Source organism: Bubalus bubalis, chromosome 9 (assembly GCF_019923935.1).
Source record: "Bubalus bubalis isolate 160015118507 breed Murrah chromosome 9, NDDB_SH_1, whole genome shotgun sequence".
Taxonomy (NCBI): Eukaryota; Metazoa; Chordata; class Mammalia; order Artiodactyla; family Bovidae; genus Bubalus; species Bubalus bubalis.
This window is the reverse complement of record NC_059165.1, coordinates 96,541,569-96,568,597: the sequence shown is the minus strand read 5'-3', so window position 1 is coordinate 96,568,597 and position 27,029 is coordinate 96,541,569. Positions and strand designations below refer to the sequence as shown.

Genomic DNA, 27,029 nt, shown 5'->3' with positions numbered 1-27,029 from the left:
AGGAGACTGTGACTTTAGGGTCCTGGGCCTCCTCAGGCAATCAAGATCCCCTAACCGTGCCCTCTGCCGCAGGTCCGAGTAGAGTTCCCTCACAAGGAGTCATTATGCAGTGCAGCAAAGCCAGACGCCCCTTCCCGCCGGATAGTGGCTGTGCCCCCCTTCTCCTCCAAGGTGGTACCCTTCGTGCTCCTTCCACTTGAAATAGGCAAAGTGGATGTGGAGGTCAAGGCCAGAGGCTCTGTGGTCCAGGACCACGTAAGGAAGACACTCCTGGTCCAGGTAATGGGCACTCCCCAGCCCTTCCTGCCCATGTAGACAGTGGCGTGTCTACACCTGGGGCTCCAGGCTGTGTGATCGTGGGAGGGGGTGGTGGTTCCAAGATCAACAAACAGGCAGGAATGAGGGGCATGACGATGATTTAAAAGTTCAATCACAAAGCCCCCCACTTTGGGACTTTGGAGTCAGGCTTGGGTTCAAACCTTGTGTCTGCTGTGTGACCTTGGGCAACTTACTTAACATCTCTGAGCCTCATTTGCAGGATGAATAATCCTCATAGCCATGAGTGATCAGAGAGCTGTGAACACTGCACACAGCCAGTGCCTGACCCATCAGTAATAATATTTTATTTACTTGACAAACACGTGTTTAACACTTAGGATATAGCACTTTGAAAATATTAACTCACTGAGCCCTCAGAACAACTCTGTGAGGTAGGAATTATTATCCTCTCCCTTTTATGGATGGGAAAAGTGAGGCACAGGGGGAAGAAGTATTTTGTCCAAAGTCGTGCAGCTAGGAAGCAAAAGAGCTGGGATTTCAACCTAGTTATGTGGGCTCCAGAGTCTCTGGTCTTTTTTGTTTGTTTGTTTGGGGCTGTGCTGGATCTTTGTTGCTGCTGGTCAGCTTTCTGTAGTTGCAGCAAGTAGGGTTACTCTCTATTTGTGGTGCATGGCCTTCTCATTGTGGTGGCTTCTCTTGGTGCAGAGCACTGGCTCTAGGGTTCAGTGCCAGCACTCTAGGGTCCAGCTCTAGGCTCAGTAGTTGTGGTCCATAGACTCAGTTGCCTCAAAGCATATGGAATTTTCCCAGACCAGGGATTGAACCCATGTCCCCTGCATTAGCAGGAGGAGTCTCAACCACTGGACCACCAGGAAAGACTGAGTCTGCTCTTTATGGCTAAGCAAGACTTCCTCTTACTGTCATTATGAATGTCATTATGACTATTGTTTTTAACCTGCTTCTTCATTGCATCCTACAGGCAGGGGGTCAGATTGAGCAAATATCCCAAAGCTTCCTCCTGAACCCCCAAGGTTTGTAGGGTTTTCATGGGGCTAGTGGGATCCTGGGGCCATGCTCTGGTGTAGGGAAGGTCTGAAATGAGGGGGTCTGGCTAAGTGGGCAGTCTGAGCTTCTCCCAAAGCCTACGCACCCTGACCTCCCCAGTCCCAGAGCCCACTCATCACACAAGGCTGTGCCTGCTCAGGTCAGACCAAGATACAGGTGGTGCCAAAACAAGAATTCTTGAACAAGATCCCCAATACAGAGGCGGACGTGTTTGTCAGCGTCCAAGGTACCTAGGAAACAGAGCTGGCTCCTGTGGGGGCTGGGGCAGGGGGTGGGGGTGTGTGCTGGCTCCTCCAGAGCCCGCCTGGGCAGAGTGATGGGGAGACCTGGTGCTTAGACTCTGCCCACCTGACAGGTGACATCCTTGGCGAGACCATCCTGGGGACCCTGACACCCAGTGAAACATGGCGGCTGCTGAGGATCCCGTCTGGCTGCCCCGAGCAGACACTGAGCTCCCTGACACCCGTGGTCATCCTGACGCGTTATCTGGATTCCACAGGCCAGTGGAACAAGGTTGGGGTGGAGCTCAGGGAGCAGGTGATGAAGAACCTTGCCAGAGGTGAGAGCGGGTCTCCTCCTGGGACCTTGATGAGGGTGTCTGAGTCTCTCAGGCAGAGTGCTGAGGTACCCTTGGAGCTGAAGGAGACCCCCACTGGACCCTCCCAGACAATAGCACCCAAATTCTGACTCCCAGGGGGCTTCCCGGTGCACCAGTAGTTAAGACTCCACACTTCCAGTGCAGGGGGCATGGGTTGGCTCCTTGATTGCAAGTGTGCGTGTGGTGTGCATGCTCAGTCGTTCAGTCATGTCTGACTCTTTTGCAACCCTATGGACTATAATCTGCCAGGCTCCTTTGTCCATGGGATTCTCCAGACAAGAATACTGGAGTGGGTTGCCACGGCCTCCTCCAGGGGATCTTCCTAACCCTGGGTTCAAAATTGCATCTCTTGCATCTCCTGCCCTGGCAGGCAACTTCTTTACCACTGAGCTACCTGGGAAGCCCTGGATCCCTGGATAGGGAACTAAGATTCTGCATGCCCTGTGGCACAGCCAAAAAATAAAATTCTCAAACTCTGACATCTCTCCCAGTTGACAGCCTGATACCAAGTTCCCCAGGTGACCTCCAACTATGACTGACCGCCAGGTTATTCCTTCACCCTGACCCCTCTCCCAGGCTACACGTCTCATAACAGACACCATGATTTACCCTAAAGCAGCAACTTCCCAGGTTATGTTATATTTAGACACTGTCCCAGGCTTTAGCCAGTCAGTTCCATGCCCTGGGCTACATTCCCAGGGAACCCCCAGGTAGAAAACTCCAGAATAATCCCAGGTGGTGGCTTTCTGGTTACACCTGAATGACAACACTTTCCCAGGTTACATCCAAACCCCCAGGTAACAACCAGAGATACATACCCTGCTTACACCCAGACAGAGACCCTCAAGCATGTCAGGATGGCCAAGTGGTCTAAGGCACCAGACTCAAGTTTCTACTTCCCCAGACAGAAACCCTCAAGTTATTTTGGACACTTACCCCCTCCTCTCCCTGGTTACATTCAGACACCAACCCTCCATCCACGTGCTCTGGATGGTGCTCCATCCAGCTAACACCCAGACGCTATCATCCCACGTTAAACCCAAACAGTAAACCTGAACTTCCCTGCGGACCCAGTGGCTAAGACTCTATGCTCCCGATGCAGGGGCCCGGGTTCCATCCCTAGTCAGGGAACTAGATTCTTCATGCCACGATGAAAGATCCTGCTTGCCTACAATGAGGACTGAAGATCCCACATGCTGAGACTAAGACCCAGTGCAGCCAAGTAAATAATTAAAAAAAAAAAAAAAACACAGGAAACCTCCAGATAACCTTCAAATAATACCCAAGCAGCAATGCTAAGAATCCGACAGAGAGGTGCCCCCTCCAGACTACACACAGGAGTAACCCCTTCTGACTACTACTGACACCTTTAGATTACAGCCAAGAAACAGCCCCCAAGAAAACATCTAGGTCATGGCCCCTCAGGGTTTTCTGCTGGCTCAGTGGTAAAGAATCTGCCTGCAATGCAGGAGATGCTGGTTCATCCCTGAGTCAGGAAGATCCCTTGGGGAAGGGAATGGCAACCCACTCCAGTATTTTTGCCTGGAGAATCCCATGGACGGAGGAGCCTGGCAGGCTGCAGTCCATGGGGTCCCAGAAGAGTCAGACATGACTAAGTGGCTAAATAATAATGGCCCCTCAGAATATGCCCTTTTCTGAGTTTTACCTTCCACGATCCTTGGTAGCAGTAATTCCCCATCACACCCTTCCCCAGAGGACCCAACAGCACTTTCCAGTTTATTCCCATATACAACTGTCCCCTGGATCCCACAGTCACACTTGGCCATGACCATCATTTACACCTGGGCCCTTCAGGCCCCTCCGTTCTGCACCTGGACAAGTCACCGCCTCCGGGTTCCATCAATATGCAAAGCACCCCTAAGTCTCACCCACACCCTGCTCCCCAGATTCGGCCTGGTAACTGACCCCTCCCTTGACAACCACACCCAAACACCAACTCTCCCTGTAAATTTCCCATGCACCTATTTCCCCAGGGTACAGCCGGATGTTGACCCACCGGAGTGAAGATGGCAGCTACCACACCAGCAAGGGAAACCCAGGAAGCACCTGGTAAGGATGAGGACACTGGTAGGAGGGGCCACCTGGGGCTTGGGGACCCCAGGAGCACCCCCACTGTGGGATCTTGGGGCAGGCAGGCTGTGGGGCCAGCGGTGTTCCAAGTTGCTATGGTGTCTGGCATAGACTTCTCCACAGAGTAGAAGCCCCTCTCCTAGAATGCCTTGGTCAATGTTGCCAGCCATCACCCACCCATCTCCCTCCCAACAGGCTCACGAGTTACGTATTCCGGGTCTATGCCTTGGCCTACCCCACCATGACGATCAGCGCGCTCAGTCTTGATTCTGTCTGCAACATCGCCAACTGGATCATCACTCACAGACAGCGGACGCATGGGAACTTTGTGGAGGAAAGCCCTGTGGTCATGTGGTCTATGCAGGTACCCACCATCCCCCTAGCTGAGCCGTTCAAATAAAACCCCAGGGCTCTGCATACGGGGAGGGGATGTCAGCCCCCTGGGGTGTTCACAGGTAGAATGAGAATAGGAAAGGGCTGAGGCCCAGCACCCAGCATCACACCTCCCTGCTCTGGACCATTTTGGACTCTATTACAATGTGGGGAGGCGGGGTACATCCAGGACCCATCCACACCTCACCCCTACTTCAATGAGTTGCCAGTCCTGGCCCACCTTTCTCTGCGCCTGAGTCCTCCCTGTTCCCCCAGTCAATACACCCATCCCTACCAAGTATTCCTCCACACCAGCCTCCAGAAACAACTTTTAAAGTGGGAGGTGTGAAATTCTGGAAGGCTTCATGAGGAGAGGATGGGCTTCCCAGGTGGCTCAGTGATAAAGAATTCACCTGCCAATGCAGGGGACATCAGAGATGTGGGTTTCATCCCTGGTTTGGGAAGATCCCCTGGAGGAGGAAATGGCAACCAACTCCAGTATTCTTGCCTCGAGAATCCCATGGACAGAGGAACGTGGTGGGCTACAATTTATGGGGTTGCAAAGAGTCGGACATGACTGAGTGACCAAGTGCACGCACTCTGATATTTATACAGACCTGGGGAGGTTAGGGAACAAGTCCCAGTGGATAACTAAGGCCAGAGTGTTCCAAGCAGAGGAAGCAGCATGTGCAAAGGTCCTGAGGCTGGAATGTGTCCAACATGTTTGAGGAACAGTGAGGAGGCCAGTGTGTCTGGAACAGAGTGAGCAAGGGGAGAGGGGAGAAGGTGAGAGGAGGGAGGTGGTGGAACAGATTGTGCAGGGCCTTCTGGGCCAAAGGGAGGACTTGAGCTTTTCCCCTGAGTGAAGGTGGGAGCCACAGAAGGTTCTGAGCAGAGGATGGATGCAAACTGATCCAAGAGTTCACAGGCTTCATTGGCCACTCTGGGAAGAAGGAGCTGTGGGCTATGTATTAGCTTCCTAAGGCGGCTGGAACAAAGCAGCCCAACTAGGTGATTTAAAACAACAGAAATGTATTTATTTTGTCACAGTTCTGGAGACTTAAAGTCCAAGATTAAAGTTCTGGAGGGCCATGCTCCTTTGGAAGGCTCTGGAGGGTGGGGATCAGCCCTGGGATTTCTTTGGAAGGAATGATGCTAAAGCTGAAACTCCAGTACTTTGGCCACCTCATGCCAAGAGTTGACTCATTGGAAAAGACTCTGATGCTGGGAGGGATTGAGGGCAGGAGGAGAAGGGGATGACAGAGGATGAGATGGCTGGATGGCATCACTGACTCGATGGACGTGAGTCTGAGTGAACTCTGGGAGTTGGTGATGGACAGGGAGGCCTGGCGTGCTGCGATTCATGGGGTCACAAAGAGTCGGACACGATTGAGTGACTGAACTGAACTGAACTGGAGGGTGGGGATGGGGAGAAGAAAATCCTGCTTTGTCTCTTCAAGTTTAGTGGTTCCTGGCAATCCTTGGCATCCTTGGTTTGTAGCCACATCACTCCAATCTCTACATCCAACATCACATACCTTTCTTCCTTCTGTGTATGCTTTCTTATATGTACACCAGTTATTGGATATTGGGCCCACCCTAACCCAGTAGAACCTGTACTAGTCACTCAGTCGTGTCTGACTCTTTGTGACCTCTGGACCACCAGGCTCCTCTGCCATGAAATTCTCCAGGCAAGAATGCTGGAGTGGGTTGCCATTTCCTCCTCCAGGGGATCTTCCCAACCCAGAAATTGAACCCAAGTCTTTTTCATTGCAGGCAGATTCTTTACCATCTGAGCCACCAAGGGAAGCAGTAGAACCTGTTATTTTCTAAATTTTCTTTTAAGTTTTAAATTTTATTTATTTATTTTTGGCTGCACTGGGTCTTCACTGCTGCACATGGACTTTCTCTAGTTGTGGCGAGTGGGGGCTACTGTCTAGTTGGCAATGAGTAGACTTCTCATTGCCGTAGCTTCTCCTGTTGCAAAGCACAGGCTCTAGAGCTCTCAGGCTTCAGTAATTGCAGCACATGGGTTTGGTAGTTGTGGTTCCTGGGCTCTAGAGCACAAGATCAGTAGTTGTGGCACAGGGGCTTAGTTGCTCCACGGCATGTGGGATCTTTCCAGACCAGGGATGGAACACTTGTCTCCTGCATTAGCAAGCAGATTCCTCACCACTGAGTTACCAGGGAAGTGCAAGTATAACCTGTTCTTCACTTAGTGAGTTACATCTACAAAGACCCTATTTCCTAATAAGATCACATTCCAAGGCTCTGGGTGGACAAGATTGGGGGGGAGGGCTGGACATTATTCAACCCAGCACAGGGATTGAGGGTGTCACCTGGGAGACTAGAGAAGAGTTTGAACCTTAAGTTGGTCATTTACTAGCAATGGAGACACGTCTCCAACCCTAAGGTTCATTGTCAAGAAAATGGAGCTGCTGCAAGAATGTTTTGAGCTAGCTTAGAGAGTTTAGCACAGCATCCTCCATGGATGTCAGCTTTTGTTAGTAAGACAGACCCCACACAGGCAAGTCTCAAGATAGCTCCTTCTCCTCTCCCTGTCTCCACATCCTGCTTTCAACATCATCCAGCCCAGAGCTGAGCACCCAGGAGCTGTTCAAGGTCAGGGAGGAGAGACTGGGGAAGGTGCCTCCAAGATGGTAAAGGGATCATGGGTCTGGTTCTGCATTTGCAGGGTGGCTACCATGGCTCTGAGGCAGACATATCACTCACAGCTCTTGTCCTGATCGCCCTGAATGAGGGGAAGGAGTTGTGCAGCCAGAAGATACCGGTAGGACTCAAAGAGAAGGGAAGGGTCTGCAAGGTGCCGTAACCCCTGCACACAGGATGCTCCCTTGCCATCATGTCCTTCTCAATGCATCCCTCTCTGCTAACTCCCAGACCCCTTCCCCCGTCACCTCCCTCTAGCCTCTTCTCTTGACTTTCTAGAGTTTGGCTGACAGCATGAAGCGCGCTGGTGACTTCCTGGAGAAAAAACTCCCTCATATTCGGACAACTTTTGCCATGGCCATAACCTCCTATGCTCTGGCCCTCATCAGGAGCCCCCGAGCCAATGACTACCTGGACAGCTTTGCCAGCAAGAGTGGGTGTGGGCCACTTTTTAACCAGCTATGTGTTCATCATAGCCATGGAGGCAGAGTGAGGGAGAGTGCATGATCTCAAATCCAGCAAGGTGTGATTCATCATTTACTGAGCACCTATTGTGTGCCAACCCTTGAGCTCAGGCCCTGAGAAACCAAGGCGAACAAGACTGTTGTGGCCCCTCCCCTCAAAACTACCACTGTTGTTAGGGGAGGCTGGCAGAAGACAAACAGGTCATAGAGAATTATAAATTGAGACTGGTGCTCAATTTATTTAGTAACCTACAAGGTGGGTGGGGGCAATGATGATGAGGAGAGGGAAGTATAGACCGGAGAACTGGGAAGGGCCTCTGTGAAAAGGTGACCCCTTCAGCTGAAATGAAAGACGAGAAGGCTCACCTTCATGAAAAGGTTATTCCAAGCAGAGGGGCTGGCTCATGCAAATGCCCTGAAGTGGGCAAGTGCTTGGTATGTTTGAGGCTAGAAAGAAGGTCATTAGACACAGGTAATTGACAGGGGTCTGCTTCCCATGGTCTTGCTCTATCCCATCCCTGAGGGTCCTTATCTCATCCTCTCCATCCCCCAAGTCAAGAGGAGTGGGGTTAGAGAAACTCACTTGCAGTGGGTCTGAGAAGGATGTGGAGGAGCTCCTTTGAACCTCAGTTTCCTCAACTCTAAATAGTGTCTCTGTTCCCTAGAGTGGTTCTGAAAAATTCAGTGTCCATATGTCTCCTCAGCAAAGGTTTTCACATAAAGTAGGTGCTCAATAAAATAGCCATGAGGGTGACAGAGGATGAGATGGTGGGATGACATCACTGATTCAATGGACATGAACTTGGGCAAACTCCAGGAGGTGGTGGGGGACAGGAAAGCCTGGCGTGCTGCAGTCCATGGGGTCGCAAAGAGTCAGACATGACTTGGCAGCTGAACAACAACAATGACACAGGAGAGGACAGGTTTAGGGAGGTGGTTCCAGATCTACATGACCAGGGGGACACCTATCTTCTAGACAAAACCCATTGGCCAGTGGGTTTGGATGACCTGGACCTAGACGACTCCCTGTACACCATTGAGGCCACGGCCTATGCACTGATGCAGAAATTGGAGCTGGGTCGGCGCAATGAAACGCATGCCATCGCCAACTGGCTATTGAAGAAACGGCAGCTGGGAGGAGGCTTCCAGTCCACCCAGGTGACCAAATGGAAACTAGGGGTGGAGGGTTGGGTTGCTAGCCGAGGTGCTGACACGACTGGCCCTTTGGGTGGAGCTGTCCATGGTGCTGGTACCCACGGGGGTGGGGGTGGGGGGGGGGTCCCAATGTGCTGTCTCTGGTGCTGATCCAACACACACCCACGCACCCACCCTGTCCCAACACCCAGACCACGGTCGTGGCCATCGAAGCCCTCACCCGCTTTCGCGAGGCTGTCCCCTTCGATGGTGTCCAGGATCTCCACATCCAGATCAAAAGTTCCAAGAAAGCCTTGCATGTGGAATGGGTCATTGATGAAAAGAATGCCTACCAGCTACGGTCAGCAAAGGTATGGAGCTCAGGGGCAGACAGGAAGTCCACACGGAAGTGGCACTGGAGATGAGGCAAAGAGTCATGTCCCTGACAGTCTCCCTCACCAATAGTATCTAGCCACCATGGGCTACACTGTCAATGTATTGGTTCACTTATTCTTCCTGAGCACCTACTATGTGCCAAACATTCTCCTGGAGTACATTATGAAGCATCTGTGTCCCCTGCTCTCAAGGAACTTACAGTCTAGAAAGAAACTAAGTCAATAAATTTAATTCTAAATTCTGTTTTAAGCTTTCTGAACACAGAGGAAGGAAATAAGTGTATAAAGGAAAAAATAACTGGGTATGGTGGAAAAGGTAATCTCCATGACCTTACCTCATGGAGGAGGTGATACTTGCCTTCAATCACTCAGTTAAATTTACTGGGCACTTACTGTGTGCCAGGCACTGTTCTAGGTTCTGGGAATATGGCCATAAATGAGACAGGAAAAAAAGTCCTTGTCCCTGTAGAATTTTATATTTTAGTGAGAACAGACGATAAAGAGATGTGAATAAGTAAGATGTGTAATGTGTTAAGTGATGACAAGTGCTACCTACGGGAAAGAATGAAACAGGGAGAGAGGTAGGAACAACAAGCAGTTGTCATTTTAAGTAGGTTGGGCAGGGAAGGTGTCACCAAGAAGGTTACATTTGAGCAAAGATCTTAAGGAAAAGGAGGTGTGATCCTTCTGGAGATCTAGGCAGAAGAAACAACAAGTGCAAAGGCCCTGAGGCCAAAGTGTTGTAAGAATACCAGTGGGATTTAAGCAGGGGCGATGTGATTGGATATGAATGCGTAAGATTTTGCTCAAGCAAATGAGGGAAGAATGTATGAGGGGAACAAGACTAGGTGCAGAGAAGCCAAAGAAAAGAGTCTTGGTGGGGCTTCACACATTTGGAACTTCAGAGACACTGCAAAGTTGATGGTGCGGACAGATCTACATTAGGACTGAGTCAGCAGTTGTAGTTGATCTGTGACAGTGTAGACACCACAAATGCTAAGTCAAGAAGGAAAAGTCAAGCCATCTTCATGGAGAGGGACAGGAGAGTCACTAGACCCCAAGTTAGGGAAATAATTGAGTTCCCAGTGCCCATGGACACTTCCTTCTTCATCCTCATTGCATGTGAGCCATGTTTTGCTGCTTCCTCTGCCCTCAAATCCTCCTCCCCCTTCATTTCAGTTCTCTGCTGAGGAAGAGCTACAGATCAAGGCCAGCGGCACTGGAAGAGGCACCATCTCGGTAGGTCTTGTGTTCCTTAGCTAGAGCCCAGGGCTCTCTCTGTTCATGGGAAGAGAGGCAAATATAGACTCTAAAACAAGGTTGATATCACCAATAAGCTTAGCTATCATTTAGAGCACAAATATGGGAATCAAGCTAAGGACACCTCAAAAAAACCCCGAGAAGTAGGTAAAAATATGGGCTCCATTTGACAGGTGGAGAAATAAGGTTTTCACTTGCAGTAAGTCAAGAGTTGGGGTAAAGGCCAGAGATACATGGGGTTTTGGTTTGTTTTGTTTCGTTTAGGCCACGCCATGCAGCATGTATGATCTTAGTTCCCCCACCAGGGATGGAATCCACATCCCCTTCAGTGGAAGCACAGAGTCCTAACCAGTGGACCCCCAGGGCAGTCTCAAGGGCAAAGATTTTTGGATATTGAGTCCTTGCTACGTTGAGTCCCTGAAAAGATGTCTCTTTCCTTGCCCCACCAAAGGAAGATTCTCCCTCCAGGGTGCCTCCCAAGGCCCAGAGAACAACTGCATCCTTCCCCCAATATCTGGAGGCTCCATTACATCATCTGGCCCTATGCCCTGTGATCCAGAAGGACAGCCCTCTTGGTCACTGAATTCAAGGTAGCCCGCTCTCATGTGTCAGGCGATGGAGTCACAGTTGAATCCCTGCCTTTGTTGCGTGACCTCAGGCAAGTCACAGTCTGCCTTCAGCTTCAGTCAGTTTTAAAATAAATAAAATTAAAAATTCAGTTCCTCAGTGGAACCGGCCACATTTCAAGTGCTTGGTTAGCCACACATGTGGACTTCCCTGGAAATCCAGTGGTTAAGACTCTGCACTTCCAATGCAAAGGGCATGGGTTCAATCCCTGGTCAGGGAACTAAGATCTTGTATGGCACAACCAAAAATAGCCACATGCGTCCAGTGGCTGCCACATGGAAAGCACAGATAGAGGCTATTTTGCCATCGATGCAGGAAGTTCTACTGCACAGAGGTGGCATAGACTCCATAGGCTGTTCTGGCCACTGAGCCCACTGGATCGAGGAGGAAAGACCTCGCTGTGAATCCCCCATGGAGCAGAGAGCTGGGCAGGCAAGAGTTGAAGCAAGGAGGAAAGGAGTAGGTGTGAGTGAGCTCTGACCTCTCCCCTGCCCGACAGATCCTGACCATGTACCACAGGTCCCCAGAGTTCCTGGAGCACACCTGCAGGCAGTATCACCTGAATGTGACTCTAAACGAGAACCAGAAAGGTGAGCCTGGATCCAGAGATGCTCTTCTTCCTTTTTTAAATATAATTGTGTTTATTTATTTATTTTTGGATGTGCTGGGTCTTCATTGCTGTGCTACGGGCTTGCTCTATTTGCAGCAAGCAGGTTGCGGTGCCCCGGCTTCTCGCTGCAGTGGCTTCTCTTGTTGCGGAGCCCAGGCTCTAAAGCTCAGACTTCAGTAGCTGCAGGTCATGGGTTTAGTTGCTCTGCAACATGTGGAATCTTCCCAGACCAGCGATCGAACTCACGTCCCCTGCATTTACAAGCAAATTCTTATGCACTGTCATCACCAGAGAAGTCCCTATCTCTTCTTTTTTATTATTTTATTTTAGCTACCATTCAGTAATCACATCTATTGCTTTATTCAGCCACTCAACAAAGAATCTGTGAGCATTTACCATGTGCTTCACTCAGTTTCTCGGCCCTGAGAACATAGGCATGAACAAGAAAAACAGCCCTTCTTCTCTGGGAAATCACACTCTAGCAGATTCTAGCAGAATCTGCATTGTAAAATGTAATACGTAGCATAGTAGCAGGTGATGACTAAGTGTCACCTAAAATAAAATAGGAAGAGGTGCTACAGACTTGAAGGAGGTCCAGGGGAAGCTCTCCCAGCCTGCTTTCAACTAAGATATGGAACATGTGAGAGAGTGAGTTGTGGAGGATCTGAGGGAAGAGCACTCCAGGCAGGCAAAACAGCAGGTGCAAAGAGCCTGAGGCAAGACTGAGGTCACCTGGCTTGAGTAACAGCAGGGAGGCCAGTGTGGCTACAGAGGAGCAAAGGTGAAAGTTGCTCAGTTGTGTCCAATTCTTTGTGACTCCATGGACTGTAGCCCGCCAGGCTCCTCTGTCCATGGGATTCTCCAGGCAAGAACACTGGAGTGGGTAGCCATTCCCTTCTCCAGGGGAGCTTCCTGACCCAGGGATCAACCCCAGCTCTCTTGCATTACAGGCAGATTCTTAACTGTCTGAACCACCAGAGAAGCCCCCAGAGAAGGAAGGGGTAGTTTTAGGTGGAAGAGTCGGAGAGATGATGAGGCAGGGACTTGCAGACCATGGTGAGGACTTTGGGTTTGGCTTGGAGGGAAGTAGGAGCCAGAGAGGGTTCTGAGCAGAGGAGGGACATGATATACAACAGGCTTGCACAGGCTCCTTCTGGGGGGAACAGACTATAGAGGGCACAGGTGGGAGCTAGGACAACAAGGAGGCAGCAACTGCGCTGTTCCTGCAGGAGATGATGGACTGGACCAGGGAAGGGGTGTTGGAGATGATCAGAAATGAACTGGCCTGGTGGTCCAGTGGTTAAAACTGCACTTTCAATGCAGGGGGTGTGGGTTCAATCCCTGGTCAGGAAACTAAGATCCCACATGTCATATGGTGTGGCCAAAAAATAAAATTTTTAAAAGAGGAAGAAATGGATTCTAGAATTTCCAGTCCTGAGTACCAAGAAGGAAGAGCCAAGGCTCTGACACTGGGAACTCACTGTCAGAGTAGTGGGGGAAAACAAGCCTCACCAGTCCCAAGACTTTTGGGGACTAAAAGTGACCAAGAGGGGACTTCCCCGGTGGTCCAGTCGTTAAGACTCCATGCCCAAATGCACAGAGCACTTGTTCAATCCCTGGTCAAGAGACTAAGATCCCACACACTGTGCAGTCAACAAATAAATAAATGAAAATAAAAGTGACCAGGACTTTGGTTGGTGTCATATTTCTTAATAGTAGTAGAAATATGATAGTAATAATAACTCACCATTAGAAAGCCCTGATCCAGCACTATATTAAATGCTTCACTTGTATTTACTCACTTAAAAGTAACCAAATTGGTTGAAAATATCATGATCCCCTTTTCCAGGTTAAGAAACCAAAGCACAGAGAGGTTAAACAACTTGCTCAAAGTCACACAGCAGAGCCAGGATTTGAGCCCAGGAAGCCAGCTCCAGAGACTGTGTTACCAGCCTCTAAATTCCTGCTTTCTTTCTGCAGAGAATAAAAAGGGGGAAGCAACCTTTCAACTCCGGATGGAAACAAGGTCAGAGAACAGGATCTTCACCTAGGCAGGAGGAAGGATGCACCTCCTGGAGTCCAGGGTCCTTAGCAGCTCTCCCTGTGTACTGAGTGGAGGCTGGGAACCAGCCAAACCCACCTCTCCATGCCTGCTCCATCATCGCTACCTCTCATCCTGCCCTCCCCTGCTTGTCTACCATCCCACTGCCCCAATCCTGTCCTCCATCCTGCCATGTCCAGAATGGCAGGCTCCTGAATGGTGGACATGCACCATGACCCAGATGCCCAGAGCCTGCTCCAAGCGTGGTGGCTCTCCCCTGGCTTCATCTTCTCCAGACATTCCAGCTCCCATTCCAGTCTGGCTCTGTCTCCCAAATACCCTTGCCTGGGTCTAGGTAACAAAACATGTACTGAGTGCCTCCTGGGTGTCAGGCTCTGTTCTAGGAGCTACGGAGACAGTTGTGAGCAAGACAGCTCCTCCCTGCCTGCTGAAGCCCACAGCCTCTCAGGAGAGACAAACAATAACTGAATAATCACCCAGAATCAATGCAAAATGACCACTGTGATTAAACGTGGTGAAGGAGAGGTCCACAGAGCCATGGGAGGGCAAATTAGAGAATTATCAGTTGTGAGGGCTGAGGAAGGTTTCTGGGCAGGGGTTGGGGGGCATGGTTGGTGAAGGGATGCATCAGGTGAGATTGCAAAGATGAAAGGGTTTTTCAGGGCAAAGAGGGAGGAAGGAGAATTCTAGGCTGAGAGAACAGCATGTGCCAAGGTCCAGTGGCAGGAGAGAGACCAACACTTCAGAGCAATCAGATTGGAGGCTGGAGTGGGAGGAAGTGAACTGGAAGGATGAGACCAGGCATTTTGTAAAGCAAGGAGGGTAAACCAGGAGGTAATGTATCAGATTTCTGTTTGCTAAAGCTATATGCTGTCTGGGGGCAGAAGAGTGACAGGGAGTCACAGGAGGAGGTTACTGCCCTTGTCCAGGTGAGACGTGACAGCAATGGGAGTGTGGGGGAGGGGCAAGAGGACAGTGGGAAGAGACTCGTGCTGTGAAATCCACAGGTTCCAGGGTCATCGAGATGCCACGATGACCATCATGGAGGTCTCCCTGCTCACTGGCTTCTACCCCAACCAGGATGACCTCAAACAGGTAATGAGCAGGGCGGGGATGTCCTGGAAACCTCCCACACCCCCCGAGTGGGTGCAGAGCGCCTGTCTGTGGGTCAAGGCCCCCAGGTTAATGCCCCCACGGTCCGTGCCCCCAAGGTCAGTGGCCATGGTCAACTTTAGCCTAACCTCTGCCCTGATTGTGCCTCAGTTTCCCCAACACTGGAGCTGATTGGACAAAGGTTAGGAGCTCTAAGAGTGGAGCTCTCAGGGCTGGGTGCCTCTGTGGATCTCTGCCAACTGGCAGGTCTCACCTTCTGCCCCAGCTCACGAGCGAGGTGGAGAGGTACGCCTTCCAGTACGAGACCAAGATGAACTCCAGCGACAGCACCGTTGTCCTCTACCTGGAGAAGGTAAGGCAAGTCAGGTGTCCTCCGCCAGGGCTGTGCGGGCCGCAGGGTAGGCCAAGAAGCGACGGTCAGCACCCTGGTCAGTGATGCTGGAGAGTCATACCCTGAGGTCGGCTCTTCAATATTCAAGACCACGTGGTCTGTAGTCATGACCCAGGCCCTGTAGTCGGTATCCCCATGCTCGGTGGCCCTGCGCGCCTCAGACAGTACGCCCCTCCTCCAGCTCTCCCACAAAGAAGACACGGTGCTCGGCTTCCGGGTCCACAGGATGCTGAAGGCCGAGTTCCTGCAGGCTGCCCAGGTCACAGTCTACGACTACTACGAGCCTTGTGAGCAGGGCCTGGGGATGGAGGGGATCCTCAGAGCGTACAAGGCCTGAGAAGGATAGGGTCAGAAAACAAAACAGTGGGGTGAGGTGCGCGGAGCCAAAAAACGAAATGGGGCGTGGCAGAGAGGGTCTTCTTTGGCTCCGTGGGAGGGGTGGCCAGAGGGAAGGGACTTAAGGGGCGTGGTGCTGAGGGGCGGGTCCTTCCTTGGTGGTTAAAGGGGCGGGGAGGTGGGGCAGTAGGTTGCCTGGAAGAGGGTGTGGCCGAGCGGAGAAGGGACTGGGCGTGGCCTGCTGGGTCAGGGTGGGCAAAAGCAGGCAGGGTCTTCAAAGAGGAGGGACTTGTTAAGGGGGTGGCTGCGCACCCAGGTGGCCGCTAGTGGTAAAGAACCCTCCTGCCACTTCAGGAGACGTTAAGAGACGTGGGTTCGATCCCTGGGTCGGGAAGATTCCCAACCCACTCCAGTATTCTCACCTGGAGAATCCCATGGACAGAGGAGACGTGGGCTACAGCCCAAGGGGTCGCAAAAAGTCGGACACGGCTGAAGCGTGAAGAATGTTAAAATGATGGGCAGGGGCCTTCTGGGGGCGGGGCCAGACCGGCACCCAGCCCTCCAGGACCAGAGGCCCAAGCCAACCGGACTTACTCGCCCCCTCTCGCAGCCCGAAGGTGCACTTCCTTCTACAACCTGCCCACAGAGCACGCTTCCCTGCGGAAGATCTGCGACAAAGACGTGTGCAGATGCGCGGAGGGTGAGGCCATAGAGACGGAGGGCTGGGGTTGCCAGGCTAGGGATTCAAGAGCTTTTTATCACCTCCTGGGTGCCTTCTGGGTTGAGTTTAGACCGCGAGAGGGAGAGAGAGAGAGAAAGACAAAAAGAGACAGAGGAGGAGAGATCACACTACAGACCGGAAAGGCCAGACCCGTCCCGCCCCCGGGGGTTGAGCCTGGGGCCGGATGGGGGTCAGAGTGGAGGAGGGCCCCACTTTAGCGCAGCCAGAGCACCCTCCCCCTCCTCCAACCTTCCAGAGCAGTGCCCATCCCCAAAGAAGGACAGTAACCACCTGAGTCAGGAGGAGCTCCAGACAGCAGCCTGTGAGGCTGGAGTGGACTTTGGTGAGTGTGGGGCTTGGCAGGGGGGTGGGTAGGGGGCAGACACCTGCAGACTGGACACCAACACGACACACCCTTGGCCCCCTTCCCCAGTGTACAAGGCCAGTCTGGAGTCTGTGGAGACCTCCGACTCCAACCCCTACATCTACTACAATATGAAGCTCCAAGCCATCATCAAGAGTGGTATGTCCAAGGCGGCAGAGGAGATGGTGTGGGGGCCTACACTGGGGGTCCCAAAGCGGGGGCAGGCCAGGCCCATGCAGGTCAACACGCACTGGCTCTCATCTCCTTCAGGCACGGACTCTGCCAGTCCCCTCACCGTAAAGAAATTCGTCACTCACACCACCTGCCAAGACTCCCTGGGGCTGCAGGAACACGAGACATACCTCATAATGGGCCAGATTTCAGACCTGTGGAGAGTCAAGTCTGAGTGCGTGGCTGGGGGGCTCCTGCTACCCTGGGGACTCAGGCCTGGGCCCCTTTCCCTACCCCAGGCCAGTCCTAGGTGTCAAAATTTCTACTGCACCCGTCAACAGGAGTCTTGGGTTTCAGGGCTACCCTGAATGAAGGTGTAGGCTGTGTACTGCACAACTCCTGGCAACACTGTTCATTAGGGGATGGTGGTTTTCCAACAGAGGGCAGGAAAGAGTCAGAGCAAAGGGAAGCTTTTCTAATCCCCAGTAGTATGGGCTGGGGTGGGGCGGGGGGGCAGCGAGACAGCCCTGTGGAGGACATTATAGGTTGTGGTTCTGAGACTCCATCAAGCAGGGCAGAGGGGCAAATCAGAAAGGTCTCCACACTTCCAAAGCAGCAGGCTCTCCTTACCGTCCTTGCCTCTTCTCACCCACAGATACATCCATGTCCTGGGCAAGGAGACGTTTCTCATGCACTGGCCAGAGAATGGGACAGTGGGCAAGAAGGAATTGCTGGACCAACTGGCAGGGTTTTCAGACTATATGCACACCCATGGCTGCGAGTCCTGAGACCCTAAGGGTTTCTGCTGCTCACAGGAGGGTGTCTCCAAGTGCACCTGAACCCCCTGGGCTTAACCTCAAATAAAAAGCATAGAATATTGTACCCAGACTCCAGACGTGTGTTCCTGACCCGGAGAATTAAGCAGGGACCCCACAGAACCCGCTCTATCATTAACCTGCCTCCTCTTTCTCACTCCTATTCTATTCCAGTCACACTGGCCTTCTTTGTGACTTTCCAACACCCAAGTTGATTCCCACCACAGGGCCTTTGCACAGGGCCCTGTCCCCTCCGTCAGGTACACCCTTTCTCCAGATTTCTTTATGGGTTGAACACTTACCTTATTTGCAATCTAGGGGAGGAAGTTGTTTGCTTTGGTTGTTTAATTCAATTAGTTAATTTATGGCTGTGCTGGGTCTTCATTGCTTCATGCAGGCTTTCTCTAGTTGCAGACAGCAGGGGCTACTCATTGCTGTGGCTGCTCTTGTTGCAGAGCACGGGCTCATGGGCTTCAATAGTTGTGGCTCATGGGCTTAGTTGCTCCCCGGCATTTGGGATCTTCCCGGACTAGGGATTGAACCTGTGTCCCCTGCATTGACAGGCAGATTCTTAACCACTGGACCACCAGGAAAATCTCTTGACTCTGTTTTAATGTCACTTTCTCAAAGATATGTGCTTTAATAACATATCTAAAATAAACCCCCTCCCTTGAGACTTCCCTAGTGGTCCAGTGGTTAAAAATCTGCCTCCCAATGCAGGAGATGTAAATTCAATCCCTGGTCAGGGAACTAAGATCCCACACAAGAGAGAGTGAGAGTGTTAGTCGCTAAGCCGTGTCTGACTCTTTGTGACCCCAGGACTGTAGCCAGCCAGGCTCCGTTGTCCATGAAATTCTCCAGGCAAGGATACTGGAGTAGGTTGCCATTTCCTCCTCCAGGGGATCTTCCTGACCCAGGGATTGAACTTAGGTCTCCTGCATTGCAGGCAGATTTCTTACCATCTTTGCCAGCAGTGATCCCACATGCTGCAGAGCAACTAAGCCCACAAGCCACAAGAGACCCCTTGTGCCATAACTAAGACCTGATGCGGCCAAAAATAAATAAATATATATATTTTAATAAACAAGTAAAATAGGCCTCCTCCCATCATTCTCAATAACACTTAAAATACATAGTATGTGACATTTATTAATTTGATTGTTAGCTAATCAGGTATTTCTCTTGCCCCACAATATCAGCTCCTTGAGACCGCATGTCTGTCTGGTTCATTGTGGAATTCCCAGCTCCAGTAGCAGGGGCTGGTATACAGAAGGTGCTCAGGAAATGACTGTTGAATGAATGAATTTAGCATACACTCTGCACTTGGTCTTGATGGAAGGTTTGACCAGGAATCCTAGGAATCTGGAGAATTGAAAAAAGGGGCAGGGTAGGATGACTGAGTTTCGTCAATGTGGCCTGGAATTGGAGTAGGGGACTGGCAAGCCAAGGCAGTAGCCCATGGGGGTCAAGGGACCATGCCCCCCACCACCCCCCTACCCCACCCCACCCCCCGCCGCCAAGGAGTTCTGGAGGGATTGCAAGTCATGCAGGATAGCTTGAACTCAGAGTGTCAAGGAGGGGCTGAAAGTGAGGGTGAAAAAGAAAGATGGAGTTTTGAACACCAGGCTAAAGGGTTTGGTCATTATGAAGGGCAGTGGGAAGCCATGGAAGGTGTTTGAGCAGGAAGAGGAATTGACCAGCTCTGAGGTGGAATGGCCCAGTTGATTGATGGGCAGAAACTGAGTTGATGGCAAGAAAGCGGAAGAGGAGGTTGGGGGTTGTGGGCCCACTGGATAGCATGGCAGCAGCTACGTGAATTGTGTCTAACTGCCTCCACCTCCCCATGGCTGTGTGTGACCTCAACCCAGTTATTCACCTCTTTGTGCCTTGGTTTCCTCATCTCTAGGCTTATTCCCATCAGAGAGTTACTGTGAGTGTCCAGCGTTCTAAGTATTCAATAAACCTTCATCGGCCTTATTATCAGTGAGCCAGATAAGAGGCCTTGGGGAGGGAGTGAAACTGCTGGAATTCACACAGTCAAAGAAAATCAGATCTCAGCAAACCCTGCTCAACCCCCACTACCCAGGTGAGACTTCCCTGGTGGTCCAATGGCTAAGACTTCACGCTCCCAATTCGGAGGACCCAAGTTTGCTACCTGGTCAGAGAATTAGATACTGAATGCTGCAACTAAAAACTGGCACAGCCAAATTAGTAATTTTTTTTTTTAATTTAATGGGACTTATCCTGGGACCAGGGCAATGAGGAGTTACCACCCCTTCTTGTATTCTTCTTCTTCCTCTTGTTATTTTTAATCATACATGAAGACCTTCTAGTAAAAAAGATTCCCCAAAAGCAGACATTAAGGGGAAAAATGTGAGGGCCCCTGTTCCCTCCCCAAAGGAACCAGAACTGTCCACGGCTTGCTTGCATACCCTGTGTTCTATTTCCTGCTGTTTGTGGACACTCTTATGACCACAGGCAAAACTATAACTTAAGGTTTTATTTTCTTATGTATATAAAGACCTCCTCTTTCTAAATCAAACATTTCTTAATGTTTAACTGTTTTTTCTTTTTAAGAACAAACACACAATTCTTGCAATCAGGAAACAAAAAAAAAAAAGGCAGAGTCTTTGTTTTTTTCAAGGGGGGCTTTCCACAGATTTGAAATTTCAAACTGTGACATAGAAAAAGATGAAGTCATCTGGCCACCCGAGCTCCCAGAGCTGAGTTACCTCACGCACTTTCCTGAAACTTTTCCTGTGAGCTTTCCAGAATGTGGGATCAATGATTAACTGCGAAGGCTTCTGCTGCCAGGAGCAGACACAAAGCTACCAGGCCCAGGGCTGGAGCACAGAACTGTTTTCCCACAGTTGACACCTTTAGGAAAAGCGATAGAAACCAAGGTGCTTGCACGCTCAGTTGCCCAATTCTGTCTGACTCTTTGCGACCCCGTGGACTGTAGCCTGCCAGGCTCCTCTGTCCATGGGATTCTCCAGGCAAGAATACTGGAGTGGGCTGCCATTTCCTCCTCCAGGGGATCTTCCTGACTCAGGGATCAAACCTGTGCCTCCTGCATTGGCGGGTGCATTCTTTACCGCTGAACCACCTGGGAAGGCCATAAACCAAGGTAGTATGATCATAAAAATAGCTGCATGGTCCTTGAAGGATTACTATGCTTTGTATCCTCTAAATCAACACAATCCCATAAGAATATAATGAAAGTCACACATAATTTTTTGTAAAATTTAAAAAATTTTTTGGCTGCACTGGGTCTTCATTGCTGTTCACAGGCTTTCTCTAGTTGTGGCGAGAGGAGGCTACTCTTTGTTGCATTGCACAGGCTTCTCATTGAGGTGGCTTCTCTGATCGCAGAGTACGGGCTCTAGGCTGCGGGCTTCTGTAGTTGCGGCACACAGGCTTAGCTGCCCCTCCGCATGTGGAGTCTTCCCTGAGCAGGAATTGAATCTGTGTCCCCTGCATTGGCAGGCGGATTCTTAACCACTGGACCACCAGAGGAGCCCCCATACATATAATTTTAAATATTCTAGTCATCGCATTAAAAAGACAAAACTAGTGAAATTAATTATAACAATTTTATTTAGCCCAATATATCTAAAATATTATCATGTCAAAATGTAATCAATACAAAAAGTTAAAAATGTGTTATTTCACATAAATCTTCAAAATCCAACGTGCAATTTGACACTGACAACACGTCTGAATAAGGAGCTACCATATTTCGAGGGCTCAAATGCTACATGTGACCAGTGGCTACCCTATCAGACAGCCCAGTTCTTAATGGTTTATCTATATTAACTCACAGAATCTTTACAAGAACTCTATTCCCATTTTATAGATGTGGAAATTTAGGCTCCGAAATTTAACAGAAGAAACTGCTCAGAGAGCTAGCAATGGACTCAAACCCAGATTGTCTGGTTCCAAGGTGTACCCCCTTGGCCTCTATGCTGCTGCTGCTGCTGCTAAGTTGCTTCAGTCGTGTCCGACTCTGTGTGACCCCATAGACGGCAGCCCACCAGGCTCTCCTGTCCCTGGGGTTCTCCAGGCAAGAACACTGGAGTGGGTTGCCATTTCCTTCTCCAATGCATGAAAGTGAAAAGTGAAAGTGAAGTCGCTCAGTCGTGTCGAACTCTTAGCGACACCATGGACTGCAGCCCACCAGGCTCCTCTGTCCAATGGGATTTTCCTCAATTCCATCTGGAAGGAGTGATGCACTCAGCTGTCCTGGGTTCAAGTCCTGACTGTGCCACTTACAAGCCAGATCACTGCATGATTTGCTTAATTCCTCTGAAATTTCATATTCTTCATCTGAAAAAGGGCCAGTAGTACCTAAACCAGAAGGCTGAGGGATCACTTGCTAGTCTAAAGCCTGGAGGACACTGCACAGAGAGCCGGCACCCTGCTGACCCCTGGGTACACTCAGGCTCTTTCTACCACTGCGATTTCTCCATTCACTGAATTCATTTGGGCCGCCCAACTTTGCACATAACACATTCTTGAAAATGTATTTGAAGCCAATTTTGCACAACTCGAACAATAGATTGCTGTGCTGTCAAGGGCACTCCATTTACAAAGGACTACACAAATTATGAAATTCCAAATTACTTCTCACCTCTTAGGTGTCATTGTCAAAGACAGATTCCCAGGGTCTCGTACATGTTATTTTAAAAAGTAATTGGATTTGTCTTATTGTGTATTTTCTTGATTCTCATTACAAAAGTGATGGATACTTATTGCGAATAAAAAAAAATTTTGATACTTCGAGAAATATGTCATATTGAGAGTAAAGGTGGTGTGGGGATCCACATGCAGAAATGCACAAGGATAGGGTGTGTAAGCCAAGGGAGTGTCAGCAAGGCCCCAGCTGTCAAAGCATCAGAATACAGAGGTTGAAAGAGACAATTAAAATAACACACAATAATCTGAAATTTCACACATACATACACACACACACATAATGAACTATGTGGATGAAATTTTTTTCTGAGCCATAAATAATAAAAAACAAATACTGATCAATCATGCTAGAGAAAAAATAAATTATCTTTGTAGTTAATCTGAAGAAAATATTACAAATCATTGTCATATGAAGAGTCGGTTAAAGAGTTTGTTGTTATTTAGCCACTAAGTCATGACTGATTCTTTGTGACCCCATGGACTATAGCCTGCCAGGCTCCTCTGTCCATGAGACTTCCCAGGTAAGAATACTGGAGTGGGTAGCCATTTCATTCTCCAGGGGATCTTCCTGGCCCAGGGATCAAACCTGAGTTCCCTGAATTGCAGGCAGATTCTTTACCACTATATCACCTGGGAAGCCCTGGTTAAAGAGTTTATAGCCATAAAATGTAGGGGGACGTTTGGAGAGGCATGCTTGACAGTTAATTAATAAAAACACTTTGTTATTAAAAAAAAAAAATACACCATGCTTTAGTAGGTGTTGCAGAGTTGCTCTCTCCAACGATTCTACCAAGGGACACCCTTTCCAACCAACAATATGGAGATTTCCCATACCCAACATCTCCAGTTCTAGGCATTCCCAAATTTCTTCATTTGGTTAAACTGAGGGAGGGACTTAGCCAGTGATCCAGTAGTTAAGACTCTGTGTTTCCACTACAGGGGGCACAGGTTCAATCCCTGGTCAGGGAACTAAGATGCTGCATGCTGTTCACCGTGGTCTAATTTATTAAGCTGAGGGAGAAATTGACTAGGTTTTGAAAAGCACATGCATCCTCCAATCATGTCCATTTCCTCCACAACTAAACATACTTTCACCCAGCATGTGCCTCTGAAGGTCCAATTGAAGGTCAAGATTTGGGTATGAGCTTCCCCTCCGTTCACCCTCCACCATGCTCACTAAACCCCAGCCAAGGTGGCCTATAGATTCCTGCAATATACCCAGCCCCCTCCCACCTCAGGACCTTTGCACATGCTGCTCTGTCTACCTCCACCTCATCACCTTGTTGTTGTTATTCAGTGGCTCAGTCGTGTCTGACTCCTTGTGACCCCATGGACAGCAGCACCCCAGGCCTCCCTGTCCTTCACCATCTCCCACAGTTTGCCCAAACTGATGTCCGTTGAGTCGGTGATGCCATCCAACCATCTCATCCCCTGTTGCCCCCTTCTCCTCCTGCCTTCAATCTTTCCCAACATTAGGGTCTTTTCCAGTGAATTGGCTTTTCACATCAGGTGGCCAAAGTATTGAAGCTTCAGCTTCAGCATCAGTCCTTCCAATGAGTACTCAGGGTTGATTTCCTTTAGGATTGACTGGTTTGATCTCCTTGCTGCCCAAGGAACTCTCAAGAGTCTTCTCTAGCACCACAGTTCGAAAGCATCAATTTTTCAGCACTCAGCTTTCTTTACTGTCCAACTCTCACATCCATACCTGACTACTGGAAAAGCCATAGCTTTGACTGGACACTTTTGTCAGCAAAGTGATATCTCTGCTTTTTAATATACTGTCTAGCTTTCTAACAGCTTTTCTTCCAAAGAGCAAGTGTCTTTTAATTTCACGGCTGCTGTCACCATCTTCAGTGATTTTGGAGTCCAAGAAGTAAAGTTTGTCACTGTTTCCATGTTTTCCCTAGGTAGTTCCTATTCCCTATTTATCCTTTGGAGAGACCCCCCCCCCCACCCCCAGGAGGTTCTTGTTTTCCCTTTTGTGATAATATTACCCCCTTTATATGATTTCTATCTGGATCAAATGAGATACATAGTTCAAAACACTTGACACAGTGTTTCAGAAAGTGTTCACATCATGGGACAACAAAGCTATCTGTCCAGACAGACCAAGATGGTTACAGAGCTCAAACTAAACTTTGAGGTAGGCAGCGCCTCCATGTGATCGCTGGGAATCTTTGTTTTTCTGTTCATCATGTTTAGTCACTAAGTCATGTCAGAGACTTTTGCGACCCCATGGACAGTGGCCCTCCAGGCTCCTCTGTCCATGGGATTTCCCATGCCATTTCCTTCTCCAGGGCATCTTCCCAGCTCAGGGATCAAACTGCGTCTTCTGTACTGGCAGGTGGAAATTGCCAAGCCACCAGGGAAGCCCTCTGTTCATCTATAAATGCCCAAATTCAGTACTCACAGGCTGTATCTCTGTCCCTCCAGACTGATTCTCGCCTTCGCCTCCTGCTCTGTGCCCTGACAGGCTGACTGCCTGACCGGCTCCCTTTCCTTCCTTGCCTTCTGGCGCTGGAAGAGAGAGACTCCAGTAGGAGATGGGGAGGGAGGAAGGGAGAGAGGGCAGGGTCTTTATCCTTCTTCCTAAACACAGGCTGGATCTGGCAACTCAATTTTATCACACAGGATGTGGCGGCTGAAGTGATGCTCTGGGACTTTCAAGGCTAGGTCATGAAACGATACAAGTTCCACCTGGCTTTCCTTCTCTTGGGTTGCCTGCCCTGGTGAGGCCAGCTGCCAGGTTGGGCGTATCAAACTCAAGTCAACTTAGGTAGTGAGGAACTGAGGCATCCCGCCAACAGCCAGCACTCACCTGCCAGTCACATGTGAGTGAGCCTCCTCGGAAGCAAGAGCCTTCAGCCCCAGTCAAACCTTCAGAGGAACGCAGCCCCAGTCAACATGTCGACTACAACCTTATGGAGACTCTGAGCCAGAAAGCCTACTAAAGCCGTCCCTGGATTCCTGACCCACAAAAACTGTGTGAGCTAATAAGTGTTTCTAGTTTTAAGTCACTATGTGTGTGTGTGCTAAGTCACTTCAGTCATGTCCAACTCTCACCCCATGTCAGTCCATGTCACCCCAGGTCACCCCATGTCAGTCCATGAGGATTCTCCAGGCAAGAATACTGGAGTGGGTTGCCATGCCCTCTTCCAAGGGATCTTCCTAACCCAGGGATTGAACTCACATCTCCTGCATTGGCAGGCGGGTTCTTTACCACTAGCACCACCTGGGAAGCCCTTAAGCCATTACATTTGGGGAGATAATTTGTTACACAGCAACAGAGAACTACAACACCTGGTAAGAAGAGTCCCGAGTTCCCATTCTTCTTGGAACCCTCTTCCTCTACATCCTTCAGGTCTTCAGATGTTACTTCTCACAGCCTTCCCTAAACTCTCTTTATCCATCCCCCTGTGGCAGTTTATTTTTCATCCTGGCATGTATTATCTCCTGAAAGTAGTAAGAGTGTTAGTCACTCAGTTGTGTCCGACTACAACTCCATGGAGTGTAGCCCACCGGGCTCCTCTGTCCATGGGATTCTCCAGGCCAGAATACTGGAGTGGGTAGCCATTCCCTTCTCCAGGGGATCTTCCTGACCCAGGGATCGAACCCAGGTCTCCCGCATTGCAGGCAGATTCTTTACTGTCTGAGCCACCAGGGAAGCTGCTTACCCATCACATATTTGTTTCTTCTATCTCCCCCACTAGAATGCTAGCTCTATAGGGCAGGGATCTTTGTTTTCTGTGATGCTGTGTCCATGGTGCATGGAGCAGTGCCTGGCACAGAGCAAGCTCTCACTATGGTGATCATTAGGATGAGAAGCTAACAGACGTGAGTTGTGTTGGGGCTTGATCAGATTCCCACCTGTTTCCTGCCTGTTCTGTGCTCACCATGACCAGGGATGGAACATAGCTGTGACCTTCCCCTCCACTGGGTAAGTAGTATTTGGGAACTATAACGAGAGAGCCCCTCCATGCCTCCCTGCTTCGCTGGGATAAAATCCCAGGTCCTCTCAGCAGTCTTCAACCTTTCCTGCACCAGAGACCATTTTCCTGGAAGACAATTTTTCCACAGACAGAGTGGGGGGTGTGGGGATGGTTTCGGGATGATTCAAGTGCATTACATTTAGTGTGCAATCTATTTCGATTATTATTGCATCAGCTCCACCTCAAATCATCAGGCATCAGATCCCAGAGGTTAGGGACCACTGCTCTGTGATGCCTGCTGCTGCTAAGTCGCTTCAGTTGTGTCCCACTCTGTGCGACCCCATAGACGGTAGCCTACCAGGCTCCCCCGTCCCTGGGATTCTCCTGGCAAACACACTGGAGTGGGTTGCCATTTCCTTCTCCAATGCATGAAAGTGAAAAGTGAAAGTGAAGTCACTCAGTTGTGTCGAACTCTTAGCGACTCCATGGACTGCAGCCTACCAGGCTCCTCCGTCCATGGGATTTTCCAGGCAAGACCACTGGAGTGGGGTGCAATTGCCTTCTCCGTCTGCGATGCCTACAGTCCCCCATTCCTACCTGAAACCCCACCACTCAGCCCCAAAGAACCATGAACTGTTTACATTCGCTAATAGAGTAGGCTCCAGGGAGGAGTGCCTAGACCCCACAAACAAAACTTTGGAGTTCGAGTAGAAAACATTAGAACATTTATATTTTTAATCATTGGGGATCTTCCCCACCCAGGAATTGAACCCCCATCTCTGGAGTCTCCTGCATTGGCAGGCGGATTCTTTACTACTAGTGCCACCTGGGAAGCCCAAGGAATATCATTATGTAATAAATACATTA

At 49.9% G+C, this 27,029-nt stretch overlaps 1 protein-coding gene and 1 long non-coding RNA gene across 3 annotated transcripts in view; one reads left to right on the top strand and one right to left on the bottom strand.

Moving 5' to 3' along the window:
- LOC102408787 (complement C3) overlaps positions 1 to 17,605 on the top strand; it is a 30,254-nt gene extending 12,649 nt beyond the window's left edge. The window contains exons 21-41 of one of the 2 annotated variants that reach the window (XM_006044433.4): positions 73 to 279; positions 1,259 to 1,310; positions 1,484 to 1,570; positions 1,700 to 1,903; positions 3,937 to 4,012; positions 4,229 to 4,397; positions 7,101 to 7,196; positions 7,355 to 7,508; positions 8,516 to 8,697; positions 8,886 to 9,044; positions 10,248 to 10,307; positions 11,455 to 11,545; positions 13,546 to 13,591; positions 14,635 to 14,722; positions 15,006 to 15,092; positions 15,313 to 15,418; positions 16,078 to 16,167; positions 16,445 to 16,531; positions 16,622 to 16,711; positions 16,823 to 16,958; positions 17,379 to 17,605. In XM_006044433.4, coding sequence (XP_006044495.2) covers positions 73 to 279; positions 1,259 to 1,310; positions 1,484 to 1,570; positions 1,700 to 1,903; positions 3,937 to 4,012; positions 4,229 to 4,397; positions 7,101 to 7,196; positions 7,355 to 7,508; positions 8,516 to 8,697; positions 8,886 to 9,044; positions 10,248 to 10,307; positions 11,455 to 11,545; positions 13,546 to 13,591; positions 14,635 to 14,722; positions 15,006 to 15,092; positions 15,313 to 15,418; positions 16,078 to 16,167; positions 16,445 to 16,531; positions 16,622 to 16,711; positions 16,823 to 16,958; positions 17,379 to 17,511 — 2,400 coding nt within the window. In that variant the 3' untranslated portion in view covers positions 17,512 to 17,605. The remainder of the gene's footprint in view (positions 1 to 72; positions 280 to 1,258; positions 1,311 to 1,483; positions 1,571 to 1,699; positions 1,904 to 3,936; positions 4,013 to 4,228; positions 4,398 to 7,100; positions 7,197 to 7,354; positions 7,509 to 8,515; positions 8,698 to 8,885; positions 9,045 to 10,247; positions 10,308 to 11,454; positions 11,546 to 13,545; positions 13,592 to 14,634; positions 14,723 to 15,005; positions 15,093 to 15,312; positions 15,419 to 16,077; positions 16,168 to 16,444; positions 16,532 to 16,621; positions 16,712 to 16,822; positions 16,959 to 17,378) is intronic. The other variant, XM_006044434.4, reaches the window with a different exon arrangement.
- Positions 17,606 to 18,673: 1,068 nt separating this feature from the next.
- On the bottom strand, positions 18,674 to 26,165 carry LOC123335216. Its single transcript, XR_006553616.1, has 2 exons — positions 24,644 to 26,165; positions 18,674 to 18,900 (listed from the first exon to the last, which is right to left on the bottom strand). It is a non-coding gene; the product is annotated as an uncharacterized LOC123335216 (long non-coding RNA).
- Positions 26,166 to 27,029: the final 864 nt, after the last annotated feature.